The 17,851-nt window shown below is 38.5% G+C and overlaps 1 protein-coding gene across 1 annotated transcript in view; it reads right to left on the bottom strand.

The window, feature by feature from the left end:
• The window catches only part of GPC5 (glypican 5), a 709,817-nt gene that overhangs the window by 572,565 nt on the left and 119,401 nt on the right, over positions 1–17,851 (bottom strand). The window contains exons 4-5 of the mRNA XM_055802351.1: positions 7,606–7,739; positions 3,377–3,502 (exon numbers count right to left, since the gene is read on the bottom strand). Coding sequence (XP_055658326.1) covers positions 3,377–3,502; positions 7,606–7,739 — 260 coding nt within the window. The remainder of the gene's footprint in view (positions 1–3,376; positions 3,503–7,605; positions 7,740–17,851) is intronic.

Here is a 17,851-nt window from a genome sequence, read left to right on the forward strand (position 1 = left end):
AGATGAATTCACCAATATATTTATTTATTCTTACACTAGTTGTGGGGGGAATGAAGAAAAAAAGAGTAAGAGAGTGAGTGTACAGGTTCAGGTGTTCTTCAGTATTTATGGAGAAAAGCAATGATGCCTGCTCATGTCATTATGGCGTCTAAAATGTCACAGTATCCTGGCATCATGACACCAGAAGATGAGCAACATAGGACTGAGATAATCCTAGATCCTGAATCAGAGTGCTGAAGAAAATTTTAAGAGGTTATTCAATTTATCTCCGTATCTTTAAGCAAAAATCAGCTTTTGCTGCATCATTTCTCAGTGCCTTGCCTGTTCCTAAACATCCTCCTTCAGGCAGATGCTGGACCCCAAAGCTACCTATTTTTGTCCCTTATTGTTCTTGTCACTAGAAAATTCTCCCAAATATTTAATCAGAACATATTTTAAATATTTACTATGTGTCTTAGCCATTATGGAAGTAGATAACAAGATAACAGATACTTTTCTTATCCCTAACAACAGCCTGTTTGCACTTTGCCTTTTCTCCTAACAGTTTTTCTTTTCCAGGTTAAACAAATCTAATTCTTTGTCTCCTTTTTTTGTAAACCGAGTTTTCTATGTTCTTGACTGATCTCATAATACTTCTGGGAATCCTCAAAGCGTATGCTGCATTTTTCCTGAAAATGCTAAAATTGGGGTCTGGATGAGTTTCATCAAGATCATTTTGAATTCCTTGCCCTGGTTTTTGCATGCTACTAGTCCCTTCTAATCTGGTTTGCCTGCACAGTGGTGAGGCGCACTGCCTCCAGTCCACGTTCCCAAATTCTGACATCTTCATTTCCCTTCACAAATCCTAAAACACAATCACTTCCAATGCTAATCATCTCCCGTTAGATCACTAACTGATTCATTCATTCATCCATTTCAAATGTCATTTCCCAGCACAACCTGGGGGGCAGATCAGGACCTTTTCTTGCTCAAACACAACCTCCTTGTTTCTGATTTTGTAGATTTTATTTATGAATGTGTTTCTGAGGCTGAGTTTGACCTTCCATAACCAACAGAAATCTCCAGGCACTGCATGCATGCACACCCAGTGTCTGTGCTCCTCTCCAACATGCTCATGTCACATGTGCCTTACATTCATAATAGGCACACAGATGTGCCTAAGCACAAAAAGACAAGACTGCCCATTTTCCCTGGTTCAATAATAATAATTATAATAATGATGATGATGATAATAAGTTAATAATAATGAACGCTAATAATCACAACAGCAGCAGCAAAAAAAACCACCCTAATCTCAAAGTGCAGGGAAGATTTCCCCCACACCTTCAGTTACAAAAGAGCAAATATAAACAAATAAAATTGAACAAAGAACATTTTGACCGAGTAACAAGGAAAAATGAAAGGCAGCAAGAGGGCAGATGTGAGCACCTTCATATAATTACTGAAGCAGGAGAAGATGTACCATCATATATTTAGTGTACAAGCAGATGTATTGAGATCTAGGAACTAATCTGCAGGTCTCAGCTCCAGTTGGTAACCTAAAGCAACTCAGAGTATCCTGCTCTTTTGGTTTTAATCAGCACCCTGTACTTCTAAATATTATCTGCATGTCAGCTATTTCAGGAAGTTAACACTAAAATTTACCGACCAAAAATATGCATACATATATATATTAATACACATGTGAAACCAAAATATTTTAATAAGGGAATTTTTAAGTTAAACTGATACCAAAGTGGTCTTACTTTTAAGATACAGTGCTTTTGTCACCAATTATACCTTTAGGTTTATCCACAAATAAATAAATTGCACTCATTAAATATCTTTTGTCAAATTAAATTACTTTTAAAAACACTACGGTCTAGAATTTAGTAGAACGTTTCATTTCTGTATGACGACCTCAGTAAAAATAAACTTGTTCAGTAGAAACATAGTAATAGTACAATAATATAATATAGTAATGACTAAAATATTATAGTGTTGTATAACACAATAATATAGGTTTGAAAAGATATATTAATAGTAAGATTATAAGCAGCCAAAAGTAATGATACAAGAACCCTATTCTTAGGTAATCTGTAATTACAAGATGCTTACTTCAAATTGTTACTGAAACATTTGTTAGGAATAGTATAACAGATTTGGGGAAAGGCAGCAAAACAAAAGCCAGAGGTGAAGTTGAGATTAAATCTCAACGATAGATATCTAAAGAAGGAACAAGGCATTTTGAGAAGATTGTTGAAACCTTAGAACAAATGTTCCCAATGAGACTATCAAGGGAGTCAAGCACTCACTGGGACTTTGTGCTGTCAGAGCACTGGACTATGCAAGAAGATAAACAAAAGTAAGCCTGTAGTTGTTTGCTGAAAGGGTGTCCATTAGGTTTCCTTAGGTATTGTTAATCAATAAATTACAGCTCCCGCTTCACTTTTTTAGGGATTCCTAAAGGTGCAAGCTTCACTGTTCTTTCTACTTGGTACCAGCCATCTCCCACTTTATTAACTCACCTGACAGCCTTTAGCCACCCTCTTTGAAATGACCTTTGATACTAACCTCTAATAAATGCTGTACTAACAGCACGACCTTTGTAAAAAAAAATTGCTATGAAGCTTTTAATATTTTGGTCTCTGTCATCACAAGGACTTCCAGTTCAGAGAAATACTTGTTTTGGTGATGACAGCAGTAAAGCAAAAACACAGAGATCAGGTCTCTGGAAATCCTTCTGACATCCACAAATGCTACTGTTTTGTAAGCTGTGAAATATATTGATTCCAGAGATATACATCCAGAAGCATAGCAGTTTATTATTATCTCTTATTTGCCATTGCTGCTGAATGATGTCTCCCAAGCCACTGCATACATAAAACAGTGTATGTGTTTCACCTTTAAAATGTTTTATCTTCGTGTTTTAACTTCTAACTCTCTCCTGAGAAACCATATATATTAAGAGATCACTTCATTCTTCAGAGCCAGAGGAAGTTTTAAGCAAATGGCTTAGTCTGTTATCACACAATCTGTATAAAAAGGAGCATTTTATAACTATCAAGCTCAAACAAAAACCCATATTCTTTTTCTCCAACTGTATTTTGTAAATGCCAATCCAGCTTCTTCAGTATATGTTTAGGTGCCATAAATTTGAAATAAAAATGTCTGAATGAAACGAAGAACAGTAGATTTTTTTTTCTTCTCAAAACAGAGATGCAGGGAGATATTTTTCACTGTTCACAGGTCAAGCCTGAGAGAAGGAATCCCATGCTGATTTGTTTTTCAAACTAACCTTGACACATACCTAGGGAAACAATGTACTTGACTAGAATTGGAAGCTACTTTTAGAGAAACACAGAAAACAAAAGACAATAGCGAGTCAGAAAGGTACCTTCTTACAACATCTTCTCCATTCCAACACGGGAGTCCATCAGCAGCTGCCAACTCATTGCCGCACAGCTGATCAGCCAGGCCACCGTAAAAGGCTCTGTAGAGCCGGAGGTGGCTGATAAATTCTCTGCACAGGGGAACACGGGAAATAATTGACAGTGTCAATCCATAACATTAAGCAGTACTGCTGTTGTATGTTTCTACGTGAAGATAAAGAATGTGCTTATTCTATTACTCTTCAATGGTTCCAATGATTATTTAAATCAATTTGTCAATTTCCTGTTAGATAACTTTGATTTTCTTCAGTAGTTTGCAAAGTTGATACTCTCATTGGTCAAAGTAGAAACAAAATAATACTTTATTCATGCTATGCAACACAAATTACTTTCCTCCAAACCAGAAATTTTCTTGCCTGGTTGTGATACAGTTTGCAGTGCTACACTTACACAAATATACTGAAAAATGTCCCCCCAAAATGCATAGCAAATAAAAAAGTAAGTACATATGAATAAGTCATCTGTTTTTCAAAAGTGCGATCAACTAGTCCCCTACACAGTGTTGTAAAAACTACAGAGAGTATCTGTTAGTTATGGAGCAGCTCAAGATTTAGGTAAGATGGGTTTAACATGTAGGTGTTAAATATTTAGTGGATATTTAAATAACTCTCTGAGAAGTGACATCAGTTTTATCATGTGCTGTGCTGGTAGGTTATAAATTATGTATTGCTATATTATATATGTCAAGATGCCAAGAGCTAATGATAAGCTTTTGTACTTAAAACAAATTAATGACTTTCTGGTTAGTATGTTTTTAACTGGATTGTGATACTTATGTTTATAAATTCTTTGCTTATGTATTAAAAAATCTCCCTCTGGGAGACCCATTCCTGCTGTGAAAATTTAAATATTTATTAATTCTGGTTTAGAACATCACACTATTCTTGAGTTATCTATGACCCACAGGCACAAAGCAGGCACCAGTAGATGCTGTATTCATTGTTCTGTAAGCCAGCAAGCTTCACTTTATGTTATCCTCTTGTACGGTGTATGGAGTTGTGAAAAAATGCCAGAAATATTCTATACATTTCTCTATATCTAGTTAATGTAGGCATAAGGAATCAAATTGTTAAGTATTGTTTACTCCAAATTAAAACAGATAAAACATGAGTGATTATACACAGTCTGTCATTTTAAAAGCCACATGTTCTGTCTTGTAACTGTAGGGCAAATATTTTACACAAACCACAGTGACTGAGATTTACTATGCCTTCTAAATTTGGTAAAAGTGCAAGTCTAAAACTGCAGTACTGAAAGTCTCAGGTCAGGTGAATTTTGAGTATACATCATATAATTGCCTACGCGCAATATATTTTAAATATGTAAATATGATTCATTCACACTCTCCCATATATGAATAGTCATATCTTGTATTTCTCCATTCCCAAAACTGCACAGTATGTTTGCTATTTTCCTCCATTTCCCATTGAGTGGGATTGATTTTGATTTTGTCTATGCTTTGGGCTTACATTCTGGATGAAAACTAGTGTTCAGAGAGTCCTCTCACAGCAAACAGTTGGAATTTCCTCTTCTGCACAATCAGTCCATGTATAACACAGAAATTAAAATAAATATAGCTGCCATAATATCTTGTGACAAACTGCAATCTAACAGAAAGGTCATTCAGTTTATGAGTAAATACATCCTGAGGCAGAGCTGAAGTTAATACAGAAGTAATAGCTGATTTCAGCCCCTATTTATGTCTGACCATAGTTAGAAGGGCAGATGGTATGAATGTCAATTTTCACATCATCATCTTCGAGACCAGATAGCATGTAATTATAGGCAGCTGAGCACAAATGTGCAATTACAGTCAGTGGAAACTGCAGATACTTCTTATCTGTTTATTTGGAAATTCTTATCTGTTCATTTTTTTACGGTTTTATTCTCTGTGCTAAAAGCTGTCTGCAATGTTAAGTTCTGGAGGAAAAAACATTATATACTTTCAAGTTTGTATGTTACTATGGAAGGTTCTGTTTAGAATTTTTTTAAATTTATCTGACAATTTTTGTTGTCAAAAGCACAGAGAAATTTCTTTTTCCTCTTGTACCATGCAGTACTAGAAAATACTAGCTTAGGTCTGATGGTAATAATAATTTAGGAAAAGTTCAGGCAGAGACAATTCACCATGTATGTACTTCAAAATGTAAACTTTAGCCTGGACATGCATTTGAAAAATATTAGAAAATCAAGGAACTCGTGGGAGTCACACATTTAATGGAATATTTTTGTTCATTTGTTTTCCCTCAGATAACTGACATCAACCAAGTCTATGCTGTTTGGGAGAAACCTGTTCTTTTCTGCTAAAGCCTGTGAAACATGCTGAGAGCAGCCTGCTGCCAGAAGTCCACGGGAGGTAAATAAAGTGGCGTTAGACTCAGAAAACAGCGCTTCCTAAAAGCAGGCTGGAAGCATTTGCTGAAGTCACTCTTCCATGTGAGGAATTGTTACAGTTGCCACGGGAATATAACATGAAATACAAAGTGATTGTGACTAATAAGGAAGGAGGTGATCCCGGAGGCAGCAAATGAAGATGATGTGAACTATGAAGTTGTTAAACTGAAATCTGTGTCAGTGGATCTCAAACCTTCTCCCCTCTCCTCTGCCTTTTGAGTGTAGCAAGCGCCTGTTGCATGCCATAAAACAAGCGCTTCCAGCATCTCAGGCAGGCAGAAATCATGGGAAAACAACATTGCTTTGTGCTGCCCACTGCCTCTCATGCCCCTTAAGGTCTCTTGGGTAATCTCCCTGAGGTCAGTCCAGACACCATTTATTTTGAAACATGGAACAGCCCCAGATTTTAGAGTACAGTTTCATGTTTGCAGAGTGCTAGCAATCAGAACATCAAGAACTTGCTTAGCTACATAAAAGAGAAAATATTCCTATATAATGGGTATTCCCTGATGGACTTCTGTGCTAGCTACAGCAAACTTCTGTTTTGCCTCTCTTTCCATTCCCACAACGTTCTCTAAATCCTGTGTTTGTCTGGGTTTTTTTTCCTCCACTATTTGGAACATGAAGGACCTTCACTAACAAGAATGGTCTGCCTTTGAACCTCAGAGGCACTTTTTCTTCTCCAGACATAAGGAGTGAGAAATTATTCCCTGCAATCCTCTCACGTCAGTTTCCTTCTGCACTGCACAGTGAAATGAAAGGAAGAAGGGACAAAGAAAACCTGTGTTTTAGTACACTGTGTTAGAAATGAAATTTCTGATTTTAACTTCACTTGCGTAATAGGGCCTTTTGTCTCAACGCAACGAGACTATCCCTATTCCTTACAGTGCTATTACTCCTTACAGTCATGAAATACTTGATTCATTTGTCTAAAGATAGACTGGCCTTTGAGATGCCCTCCGCTATCCGGGATATCTGCAGAAGGCTGGAATATATGATACAACTTACAGGACACCTGCATCGTTCTTGGCAGCGGAACATCAGCTGGGATACCAGAGGGTATCCTCAAGTGGCACTGGATGATTGTAGCTCTGTGGGCAGCTGAATTCAGCCCTATCCACTACACTTGCAGTTTTAACACCTAGCTCATACGCAGTTAGGCAAATTTTACCCTGTAATGCTGAGCCAGGTATAAATGAAATCTCCAATGTCTTTGCAATCACCTCAATTCACTATATACTGACAAAAGAGCCAGAGGGAAAAAAAAAAATCAACTGGACTTGCTTAAACGAGGATTTCAGTATTTAGCCCCAAATTTTTACTTTTCTCACTTTTTACAGTACAGAGGTATGGTTGAACATTCTTTTTCTTTTGTCTGATCAATTTGTACAAATAAGTCTTCTGACAAAAGTCACAATCACTTTTTGACAGATCTAATAATGTCTGCTGATGTGCAAGTTAAATGTAATTTGAAAATTCACACATGAAGATAGAGCTAACGTTCAGAATCTATCGGTGTTACCCACTCTTTTAAATACTTTAACCCACACCAAATGACTCTGCTCATAGATCCGTTATTTCAGAAAACAAAATCTAATCATGAAATTACTCTTTCCAAAATGTAACAGACTGTATCGCTGAAATGCTTCATTCTTTGCAGTCTGTATTTAGTAATTCATTCTCTAGTAATGCATGCCACTGCATTGAATATAATCTATTCTGTTGTAAAATTATTGGCTTACTTCAGTATGTCTTTCTGGCTGTAAAACTAATGTCTTACTTTCTTCTGTTGGTGAGGGTCTCTTCACTGTCTCTTGAGAACATCTTCAATACTTGATTATCTTTGTTCTGATCAAAGGAGCAACCTGGAGACTGTATAGGCTTCCTTACAGGAGGACCACATACTTTGCTCACCTAAAAGGAAAAAAAGCCACAAGAAGAAAAGAACAGATGTAAACAAAAAAATATTATGTCTCTCTCAAGTCACTTTAAGTCCATTTTAATAAGAGAGAAAGTTCCATGGACATTAATATAAGAAATTTATCATCATACTTCTTAACACTATATCCATAACAAATGCAGTAAACACAGTTACAGTAGGAAAAAAACCCAACAAAATCACTCCTTTTGAAGGAATACCAGGTGTATAAGCAAGACACCACATGTAGTTTAGTGATTGTGGCTTTTTTTCTCCTGTAAGGGAAGTGTATTGTCATGCAGATAGTAACAGCAACCTCAGAGAACATGATGTGTTGTGAACAGCAGCACATTTCCATCTTTTCTGTAACATACCCCCATCACATTTTTAATATGCATTGAATTTTGTGATTTGTTTCAGGGTTGATGAATTATTATGGCATGTTCAGCACAGTTACCCAGAGCATACAGTGAACAGTCAGCATGGTGGAAACTTGCATTACAATGTTGCAAGATGTACATTTAATGATCCAAGATGTAAGTTTAATGATTCAGACCATAGATGTTGAAAATATCAACGGATTTTATTTGTCTGGCTTTCTGAACTAGATGTCAATAGATACAAATTCACATGAAAACCTATTTTCTTCTTTGAAAAATGTGATACTGATTATTTTGCATGATAGGGTATATCAATTCATGTTTGTAGCTCATTATTCTTCCTAGTCATTGAATAAAAATAATTAGGGCAATACATATTTCTTAAATAAGAGATACTTTATGCTGGGGATCACATCAGACAAGATATTAAGCAGACTGAACAGCACGTTTTGTGTAAGCTAGCATGAATGCACTACTGAGAAACTTGCACTGTATGTGATTTATGAAAACTTGTCAACTTTTTTAAAAGAAAAAGGGACAGGAGATCACTGTTGGCTCTAAGAGAGGGAAGGAGGCTCTGTCTCATGACAGGCATGGGTTAGGCATGTAGACTGTTGTAGGTCTTAGGCACTTTGCATACCCGAAAGAGGCGCCTTAGGTGTCCAGGCACTCCAGAGAATGACTGCAGGGTGGCAGGGAGCCTGTGAGGGGAGCAGAAAGATTGTGGTGATTCACTGGCTAATACAGACCCTAAGCGGATGAGTACCATTCCTTCGTGTCAGGGAAAAAAAGGAAAAAAATTGGCACCAGTTACAGTAAAGTGGAAAAAACATATTTATTCAACCCCACTAGGAAGGCAGGAGAATCCACAGCTACCTCTATTTCCTGAATTTACAATAAAATTTCATTGTATTTTACTCTGACTTAAATGAACAAATAAAGAAAATATATAATTTTTACAGTCATAGTGGCTTGGAATATGAATGATAGTTGTTTTATATGTATTATACATTTGCTTCAAAATACTGTGTAATGACCTTTCTGCCTGTTTATGCTTTTTGAGTGAATGACTCAAGAAATGCATTGCGCTATAGTGGGAAATTTGCATTCACTGGTATTCTTAAAAATAAACCTTAGTTTCAGATACAAAATCTTCCTTAAAAAATTAATCTTGGGTAAACTTTACATATATAAATACCGTAAAAATCCAGTCATTATCTGAAATGTGTGTTTAAGAACTGACTTTTTTTATCCCGAAGCGCGTACAGCACCATGTACACCTCTGCCATTCCCACAAAGTGCACGTCAGTAATCATACTGCTGAGAACTCAGTTCTGTTTATGACAGCAGCAGCTCTCACAGCTGAAGGTTAGCTCAGCAGTCTTTAGCAAAGTCACTTACTTCTTCAGACACAGTTTCTGAAGGATTAGCTACTCCAGCATGTAAAATGATGACAATATCACCTGTTACCTTTCTCATAACTCTGATATTTAAACCCCTGGGACCACTAACTGACCAACTGGCTTTGTGTGGTGTTGGTTCTTCTTTTTTGTGTTTGGTACATCACACCTGTATCACTTACACAGCTGAACCCACTGTCATCTTCTAACTGCTCACTAGTGGCCATCACTTTTGTGTCATGTTTAAACCGTTAACAGTACTTGCATGGCAAATGAACTTTTGTCTCCCTCACTGGCCCAGTCTTCCCTGTCACCTGGCTTCTTCAGTAAACCTGTGCACATGAAAAAGGTCATATAGTCTGATCTTGCCTTCAGGTGCCTGTTCTGTCTCTGACCCAAATAATTTAGAACCAAAATGTCAGTATCTCATTTCCCAGTACATGGCTAATGATAGTCTAAAAAATAGATAAATATACTTCCCATAATAAAGTCTGCTGCTTTTTATTTTTTTTTTAATGCATTCCTTATGTCTCCAGGAATAAGTAGATGGTATAAATGTAACACCACTTAGTTGTATTTCCCATGTTTTCTGAAAGACTACAAACCATAAGCTACATTGTTTCTAAATTTTTAGTCTTGGGGCTGCAAAATTTACCTTCCAAGTAAAAATTTGTTCAGTGCTATTACCACCAGTCTTGAGAGGCACAGACTAGAATCAAAACTTTGAGAGAAGGGGAATGCTCTCATTACACTAATGATCTAACAAATGACCATTTTGCAGCAATATCTGATGGGAATGTATTCTTACTACCTTCCAGTTTCACTGAAAGGGTATTCCCACTGAATGTTTCCACAAACTGAGCATTTTTCTTGGCTTCAAACACAAAATCCTCAAAGAGTGCATAAAATTATTCTCAAAGGGGAGCACAAATACCCTGGGAAAAGTGAGATTGAAAAATGACCAAAAATATTGCTCAGGAGAGAATTACACACCTCACTGAGTTTCAGGAAGAATTAAAGACTGCTGTAATATTTTAAAACAGACAAGCTTCAGCAACTTACTAGGGGGGAGTCTGTTGTTTTGTAGGGGTTTTGAGGGGTTGGGGTTTCTTTTTTTTGGTCAAGTGTTCTTCAATATTGCGTACTATTTAAAGGCATAAGAAACCTCAAAAAATGATAAAACTCCCGATTTTCACAATTCAGACGAATCTATTCTCATTATACTCAGCATGCTGTTATTATGCACAATTTGTATGCCACAGTATGATGACTGGGTTAATTAAAAGCTCTTGTAATAACCATGCAGTTAAATTCCAATTAGTGCCACACATGAACTTTATGGCAGTTTGATTTTGCTTGGTGCAATTCCATATAACATCTACTTACGGTTACTTACAGTTTGGAAAACCAGAGCATCATAAACCTTTGCATTTACACAGGACTTGAAAATTATGTGAGCATCATATTGATAATGGTGGGACACTGTCCTCTTAAGTTCACACGCTCAAAAGAAATCAGTCACATTCTTAGGTTTGGTTTGTTGTTTGTGGGGGTTTTTTCCATCATCGAAACGGTTCCTTCTGACCTCTGCATTTCTGCTGAAGTGACTTTATGCCAAATGACTAAAGCAGACTGAATGCACAGTCCTGTGGTGTGTTTCAAATTAGATATGCCAAGTCTCAGTGATTAGCTATACCATAATCTTTAAACGCTGCCACTGTGCCAGAAATAAGCCTCAGGAGTCCTGAGAGACTCTCTGCTCCACTTCAGGTCACAGGCTGTTGTGAAATACACAGAAAAGATGAGCATCTTCTAGTTTTGCAGCCTGTAGTCTGTTTCACTAGTTCTTACTGCTGTGCATTGTAACAGGGAAGAAAATGCTTCTCCAGATATAAAACCTCTTGGGCTCAGACTCGGCTCTAGCTGGGTACCAGAATCAGGAGTCTGAAAATTGCCCATCTTCTATGTTTAACTGTTTCATGCTTGTTTTGTTACATTCACCAAACAGTGTAAGTTTTTGATACATACATATATAGGATTTCCTGTAAATGGGGTATGTGTCAAGTATTCACTAGACTGACACGGTCTCTCAGACCCGTAAGCCATCAGTGTGGCCCTAGACCATGCAGGCATTTAAAACTCCTTTTATTTAATGCATGTTTTAGTTAGTCATTAGTCTTGTGGCTTTCAGTTCTAGCTATCAGATCACAATCTTGTCATCGTCCCTTACAGTTAAGTCTCCTCAGACACTCAGGAGCAAATGGATAGCTGATGGCAGGGATGGACATTTGTTAAAAAAACCCCTGTGGCTGAGTTTTATTTTCTAGGAACACACAAGTGAATACTTTCTTGAGAAACAGATTCTTGATGAGTCACAAGCACTTCCAGCAATAGATTACTAATCAAACTACCCAAAATATTCATCCAGAAAAACAATGCATTAAATGTTTATGAATTTCAGATTTAATCCTTGCAAGTGGATGTGCAATACTTTCAGATAGCTGGCTGTGTGTCAAACAGGAGAGAAAAAGAAGACCCATACAGCATGCTCTTTCTTGCACCTCATTCTGCAAGCAGCACAGGAGCAGACAGTTTCCTTGTCACCAGCCAACACAGGGGCTTGGCACCTTCTGATCATCTAAGCAGGTGAAAACAAAGATTTCTCAAAGTAAGATTAGCTGCTCCTTTTAATTTGGAACACTCTCCAGCCGAGCTCCTGCTGCAGGAGGCAATATACCCCCCACTCAGCACGGGTTTCCCTCCTCTGTCTTCATCTAGTGACACCGCAAGAGGGGGCACCGGTATCTCAGTATTTCCAAGCACTCGTGCAGGTTGTCACCGTTTGCTGCTTGAAACGGCTGTTTGTTTAGGATCAGGCTTCTGTTGCAAAGAAAAATGTATTTTGACATGTGAGAGCATGCACATGTGCATGGAAGACTGAAGTATTCATTACTGAGACAAAATTAAAAGTTCTTGAAAACAAGAAGAGCAAGCATTTGGTACAACAGGCCGTTTTCCCTTCAGAACAGGAAAAAAGATGTTAATGAGACTGTTTTAGGAAAGAGCCGTGGAGTACTACCAGTGTTTACAACTCAGGAAAACCATGCAGAAATTCTGTATTAATTCCTTTGTTTTCTTTGTAAATTTTGTGTTCTTTCTCTGTGACTACTTGTCTCTTTCTCCACTGTAGCCTCTTGGCAATATATTTTAGGCACCCAGAACTCTATGCAAGCTCAGGAGTTACAGGGGCAACTGCTAAGTTTCACACATGGGTTTAATAATTTTACGGAACTTGCAGGAGAAGTCCAAGACAAGCTGAAAGGGGCAAACACTGTGAATGACAGCCTAGAGAATTACAGAGTAAAGCTGATACTTAGAATAATGCTTGCACAAATTATTAAACACTCAATTTATAATCACCTGCAAGACAAACCTTAAATGGACTTGCCAAATGATGATAATTTCAAAGCAATTTTATTCAAAATTGTAATTAAAAGCTCAGGTGAAACATGAAGAAGTGCATTTAGAATTCTTCAAGTGATATAGAGTTGGAAGTTGTTTCAAGCTCAAGAAATAACGAACCCAATTCAAAGCAACCTTGTTAAATGTAGTAGTTTGCCCCACACAGAACCAGATGGCACTGAGCAAAGACAAATGCAAACTGCAAGATATACAAAATGCAGACCCACCGGTGGGAGCCTCACCAGAAAAACCAGAGGATTACATGTTGCAATAAAAAAAGGAAAAACGTTTCCTGTGATACATAAACAAAAGCACAACTTTGAGATACTGAACTAATTATTTCACTCTGGCACTTAGTGTGGTATCAATGGCATCAATGTAGACCTTTTGGGGGAAATCTACAGTCAAGATGGAGGAACAAGGAAGACACAAAAATGTGAAGAGTTTGCAAACTAGATTTTTTTAATCAGTGATTATTTTTTTATACAGTTTTGCAAAAGACTGCTGTCCAAGCTGTTGGATTCTGGGAGCCACCATCCACAACTTTCATGTGAGTGCAATTCGTATCCTCCTCCTACCACTCCATCTACCAAAACCAATGCTCCAGCCCAAGTTCTTGAGACTGTCCTCATATCTTGTCAGTTTTTAATTATCTCTGATTTCCTTCATAATTTTGCATCTTCTGATTGTAAAATAAAATCTAATAGCTCCTTAAATATTAGTTACTTAATATACTTTTAATTTGTGTCTTCTGCTCTTTAATTACTAAAACCTTAAATGGTTTTAATTCTGCTGCTCCTTTCATGAGGGACTAACACTCAGCAAGTCTGCCAGTAAAAATAGTTTATCCTTCTGAATGGGGGTGGGAGGAAAGGAAATTATTTTTTTTTTTGTTTAATGTCTTAATGTCAGGGGAAATCCTAATGTTCTCAGCCAAGTTACCCTGCAGCCAGAATACAGCACTGCCAGTTCAAACTCTTCAAAGGCAGTTCAACAAAAACTGCTTCTTGTGAGAGGCTGCCAGCTCTCCCGATCCAAGTCTGCTTCAGTGGATGCCAAGGTGTTTCATTTATGTTCAGTGAAAACACTCTGTGATTCTTCTCTGAAATGCAATTATATAAAACTGGCAGTAGCCCCTTCCAAAGATCATCTGCCTGTGTGTAGTTAGACTGATTTATCTGTGCTCTTTAGTGGTTAAAATACACTTTATTGCTCCTTACTTCTGTGTGCCCTGCAAGTACAGGTCTGACGTAGAGGGCTAGTATTATGCCTTCTTGTCTGATACAGGCAGAATTGTTCATTAAATCTAAGTCTACCCAGGGTCACCTGTGTAAACCAAAAGAAATGCAGTGGGAATGTGACTATCAATGAAAGAAGAAATGGGGCTCTATAACCTTTACCAGGCATGTCATTCACTTAAAAAAAAAAAAGCATATTACAACTTACAATACATAAAGAGTTTGTGGAAGCAAATCAAGTTGGCTGCATCAGCATATCTGCATGATGTATTTACACTTTGTGGCAAGCTGCGATTTATGTTCCAAAATTGTGAAAAGGAGAGCAGTTTTGAATGTAATATTTGCAACAAAAGTATGTAAGTCAATGAAATCATGCACACTTACAGTAACAGTCATAATATATTATTTCATTTAGCATAAGGCACTGTCAACAACTCTTTAAGTAACTAGAGGGTCACTTTTCCATGATAATAAAGAATCAAAAACAATCGGGGGGTGGGGGGGTGGGGCTGGGGAGGAGATGAGGGAAAAAAACCACTATGTAGTTAGTCCGCATTTCAGACAACATATGTGTTTCTCCCCCATTCCAAACTACACCTTATGAGATGGTGGTTTTGCTTCCTGTATCTCTACATTAAGTGTTTCAGTGTCTCCTCATCCTCTTATTTGAACCTGGACAAATGAGTTTTTCTTGAAGATCTTCTGTATGTACAAGACTGCCACTTAATCATACATGTTCATATCATTTCAGTCAGAAAAACTACTCATTTGCTTTAAAATCACAAAGCTTTTCTCTTCCAATACAAAGGATTGTTAGTGCTTTAAGGGCCAACGGAGACACCATAAGTCTACTGAGCTCAGTAGTGAACTGTTACTCTGTTTCACAATGAAAAGGAAGAGCACAGAAAAAACACATAGCATGCAGAAAGGATTCTGAGGTGACTTCGTCCTTTACATTTGTTTGTGCCTCTTACTCTACATTGGGAAAGGAGTGAAAAGCCTCTATTATTCTCTTTCTTCAAATACAGAGAACCAGACTGCAGCATGTTCAGCCTCTTTGAGCATCTTCCTTACCTTCAGTTCAGGTCCCCAGTGGACACATTCAGACAAGCCTGCCATGGTGCCAAAGCAGTTAGACATCCGGCACATCACCTAAAACCAGAACATGATGGCAGCCTTGACTGCTTACTCCACAGGTCTCAGGGTCCCTATGCAGTCAACGGAAAGAAGGCGGCCATTTTGGATCTGTGTACTTTGCCCAAATTTTGCCTAATCTTCTATTAAGACAGAAAAAAAGGGAGGTATATTAAAGATCCTATGCTTTCCTGACAAAAGGGATCTCAATCTTAAGAAGGAAGCGCAGCAAACTGAAAGATTCAGGTAATTTCAATTTGTGAAGTGGATTTGCTCTAAATACATTAAACAGGAATGCATAATGCATGCTATGATATGTTCCTACATTATCTACTTGGCAGTCTATACTGAACATACCTTATGCAAACCTGCACTCATCATTGCTTGCCAAAGCTCTGTGTGTGTGTTGACAAGTGTGATGGGTTGACCTTTGGGGGTAGGTCTCTCCTCCCAGATAACAAGTGACAGAACAAGAGGAAATGGCCTCAAGTTACGCCAGCGGAGGTTTAGATTGGTTATTAGGGAAAGTTTCTTCAATGAAAGGGTGGTCAAGCATTGGAACAGGCTGTCCAGGGACATGGTGGCACCACCATCCCTGGAAGTGTTTTAAAAAACTCATAGATGTGGTGCTTAGCAACATGGTTTAGCAGTGACCTCGACAGTCCTGTGTTAACAGTTGGACTTGATGATTTTAAAGTACTTTTCAACCTAAATGATGCTATGATTCTATGACTGGCTGGCTGCCAGACCCCCACCTAGCTGCTCCCTCGCTCTCCGTCTTCAACGGGACAGGGGGAAAAAATAAGATTAAAAAGATCATGTGTCAAGATAAAGACAAGGAGATCAGTCACCAGTTACTGTCACGGACAAAACAACTTCAGCCTGGGGAAGATTAATTTAATTTACTGCTAGTTAAAAACAGAGTACCGTGGTGAGAAACAAAGATAAAACTAAAACCACCCTCTCTCTAGCCCCCTCCAACATCCCTGGCTCAGCTTCACTCTTTCCCTCCCAACCTCCCTGCCTCTCCTCAGCCCCTCCAAGTGCTGCAGAAATGGGGGCTGTGGTCAGTCCATAACACTTTCTCTCTGCCACTCCATCTTCACAGTTTCCCCTTCTCCAGCATGGGGTTCTCCATGGGCTGCAGGGTGGAGGTCTGCTCCACCATGTTCTACTGCATGGGCTGCAGGGGCACAACCTGCTTTACCATGGTCTTCTCCACAGGCTGCAGGGTGGGCATCTGCCCTGAGCACCTGCAGCACTCCTCCCCCGCCTCCTTCCCCAGTCCTGGTGTCTGCAGGGCTGTCTCTCTTACTTTCCCCCCTCGCTCCTCACTGCCACGTATCATTTTTCTACTTTCTTACACATGCTCTCCCCAAGCCTCCGCCGCCTTGACCCTGAGGTGGGTGGGTTGGAGCTGGCCGTGCCCGGCCTGGGGCAGCCCCGGCCATGCAGCCCCCACCGGCGCCGGGGCACCTGCACCCCATACAAGTAACTCCACTGCAGGAGCTGCAGGGGAGGAACCTGGGCAATTTGGCAAATTAATTGAGAAAAGCACTTTTCAGAAAACTGTGAGACATGAACTTGACGCTGGATTTGAAGCTCTTCTCAGCACAGGTGAGAAATGCGTCCCCTTTCATTTCCATAAATTAAAGGATAATTGGCCAAAAGAAGAGGAATTGGGAATGATGTATCCTGAAACAGGCACCAAAAGCTGTGCCACCACATACTCAAATGCTGAGAAGCTAAGTAATGTAGCAATTAACTTTATTTAGACAGACATGGTTTCATGGCTTCGTGTTCTGCTATTATATTTAAGAAATTCTTGACAGAAACGAGTGCTTCAGTGATTGCCACAAATTTGCCAGTGTATCACAAACCTTAAAATAAAGACACTAACAAAGTATTAGCAAGTGTGTGCCCAGCAACATGTATAATTTTTGTCTTTCTAATTTGAGAAGTAATGCCCAGATAAAAAAAAGGAGCAGATCATACACTAGCACACATTTCTCCAAAATGTGGGAATAACTATGGACATATTACTGCCTCTGCCAATACTCTATGCATGATTCAAACCCCTTTCTCTACACATTAGAAGCAAGTGGACCAACTGCACTGGAAAAGGACACCAATTCTGAGCAGAATTTTGCAGCACAGAGTTTACAACAGGGATTCCAACATAGAAGAGATGCTCCAGGATGGGATTACCACTATTTTTATGTTAAATGTTGTAGCATATATACTGTTGTTATTTGGAAGACACCTATTTTAGTTACAAAATCTGTAAAACTACATGGGCATTTACAGGGGTAGTATATAGTGTGTGGAACAGGGGCAAGACTACAGAAATAAGGGTAATAGACCTCAGTAGGTCCAAGCTACTGGAATACATAGCAAGGACAGGTCAAACCAGAAAAGATGGTCAAACCACTAAGTATGTTCAGGTAGGAAGAAAGCCTACTATTTAATGAAAACAACTTCTCATTAGTTAGAA

The sequence above is a fragment of the Falco peregrinus genome, chromosome 4 (assembly GCF_023634155.1).
Source record: "Falco peregrinus isolate bFalPer1 chromosome 4, bFalPer1.pri, whole genome shotgun sequence".
NCBI lineage: Eukaryota > Metazoa > Chordata > Aves > Falconiformes > Falconidae > Falco > Falco peregrinus.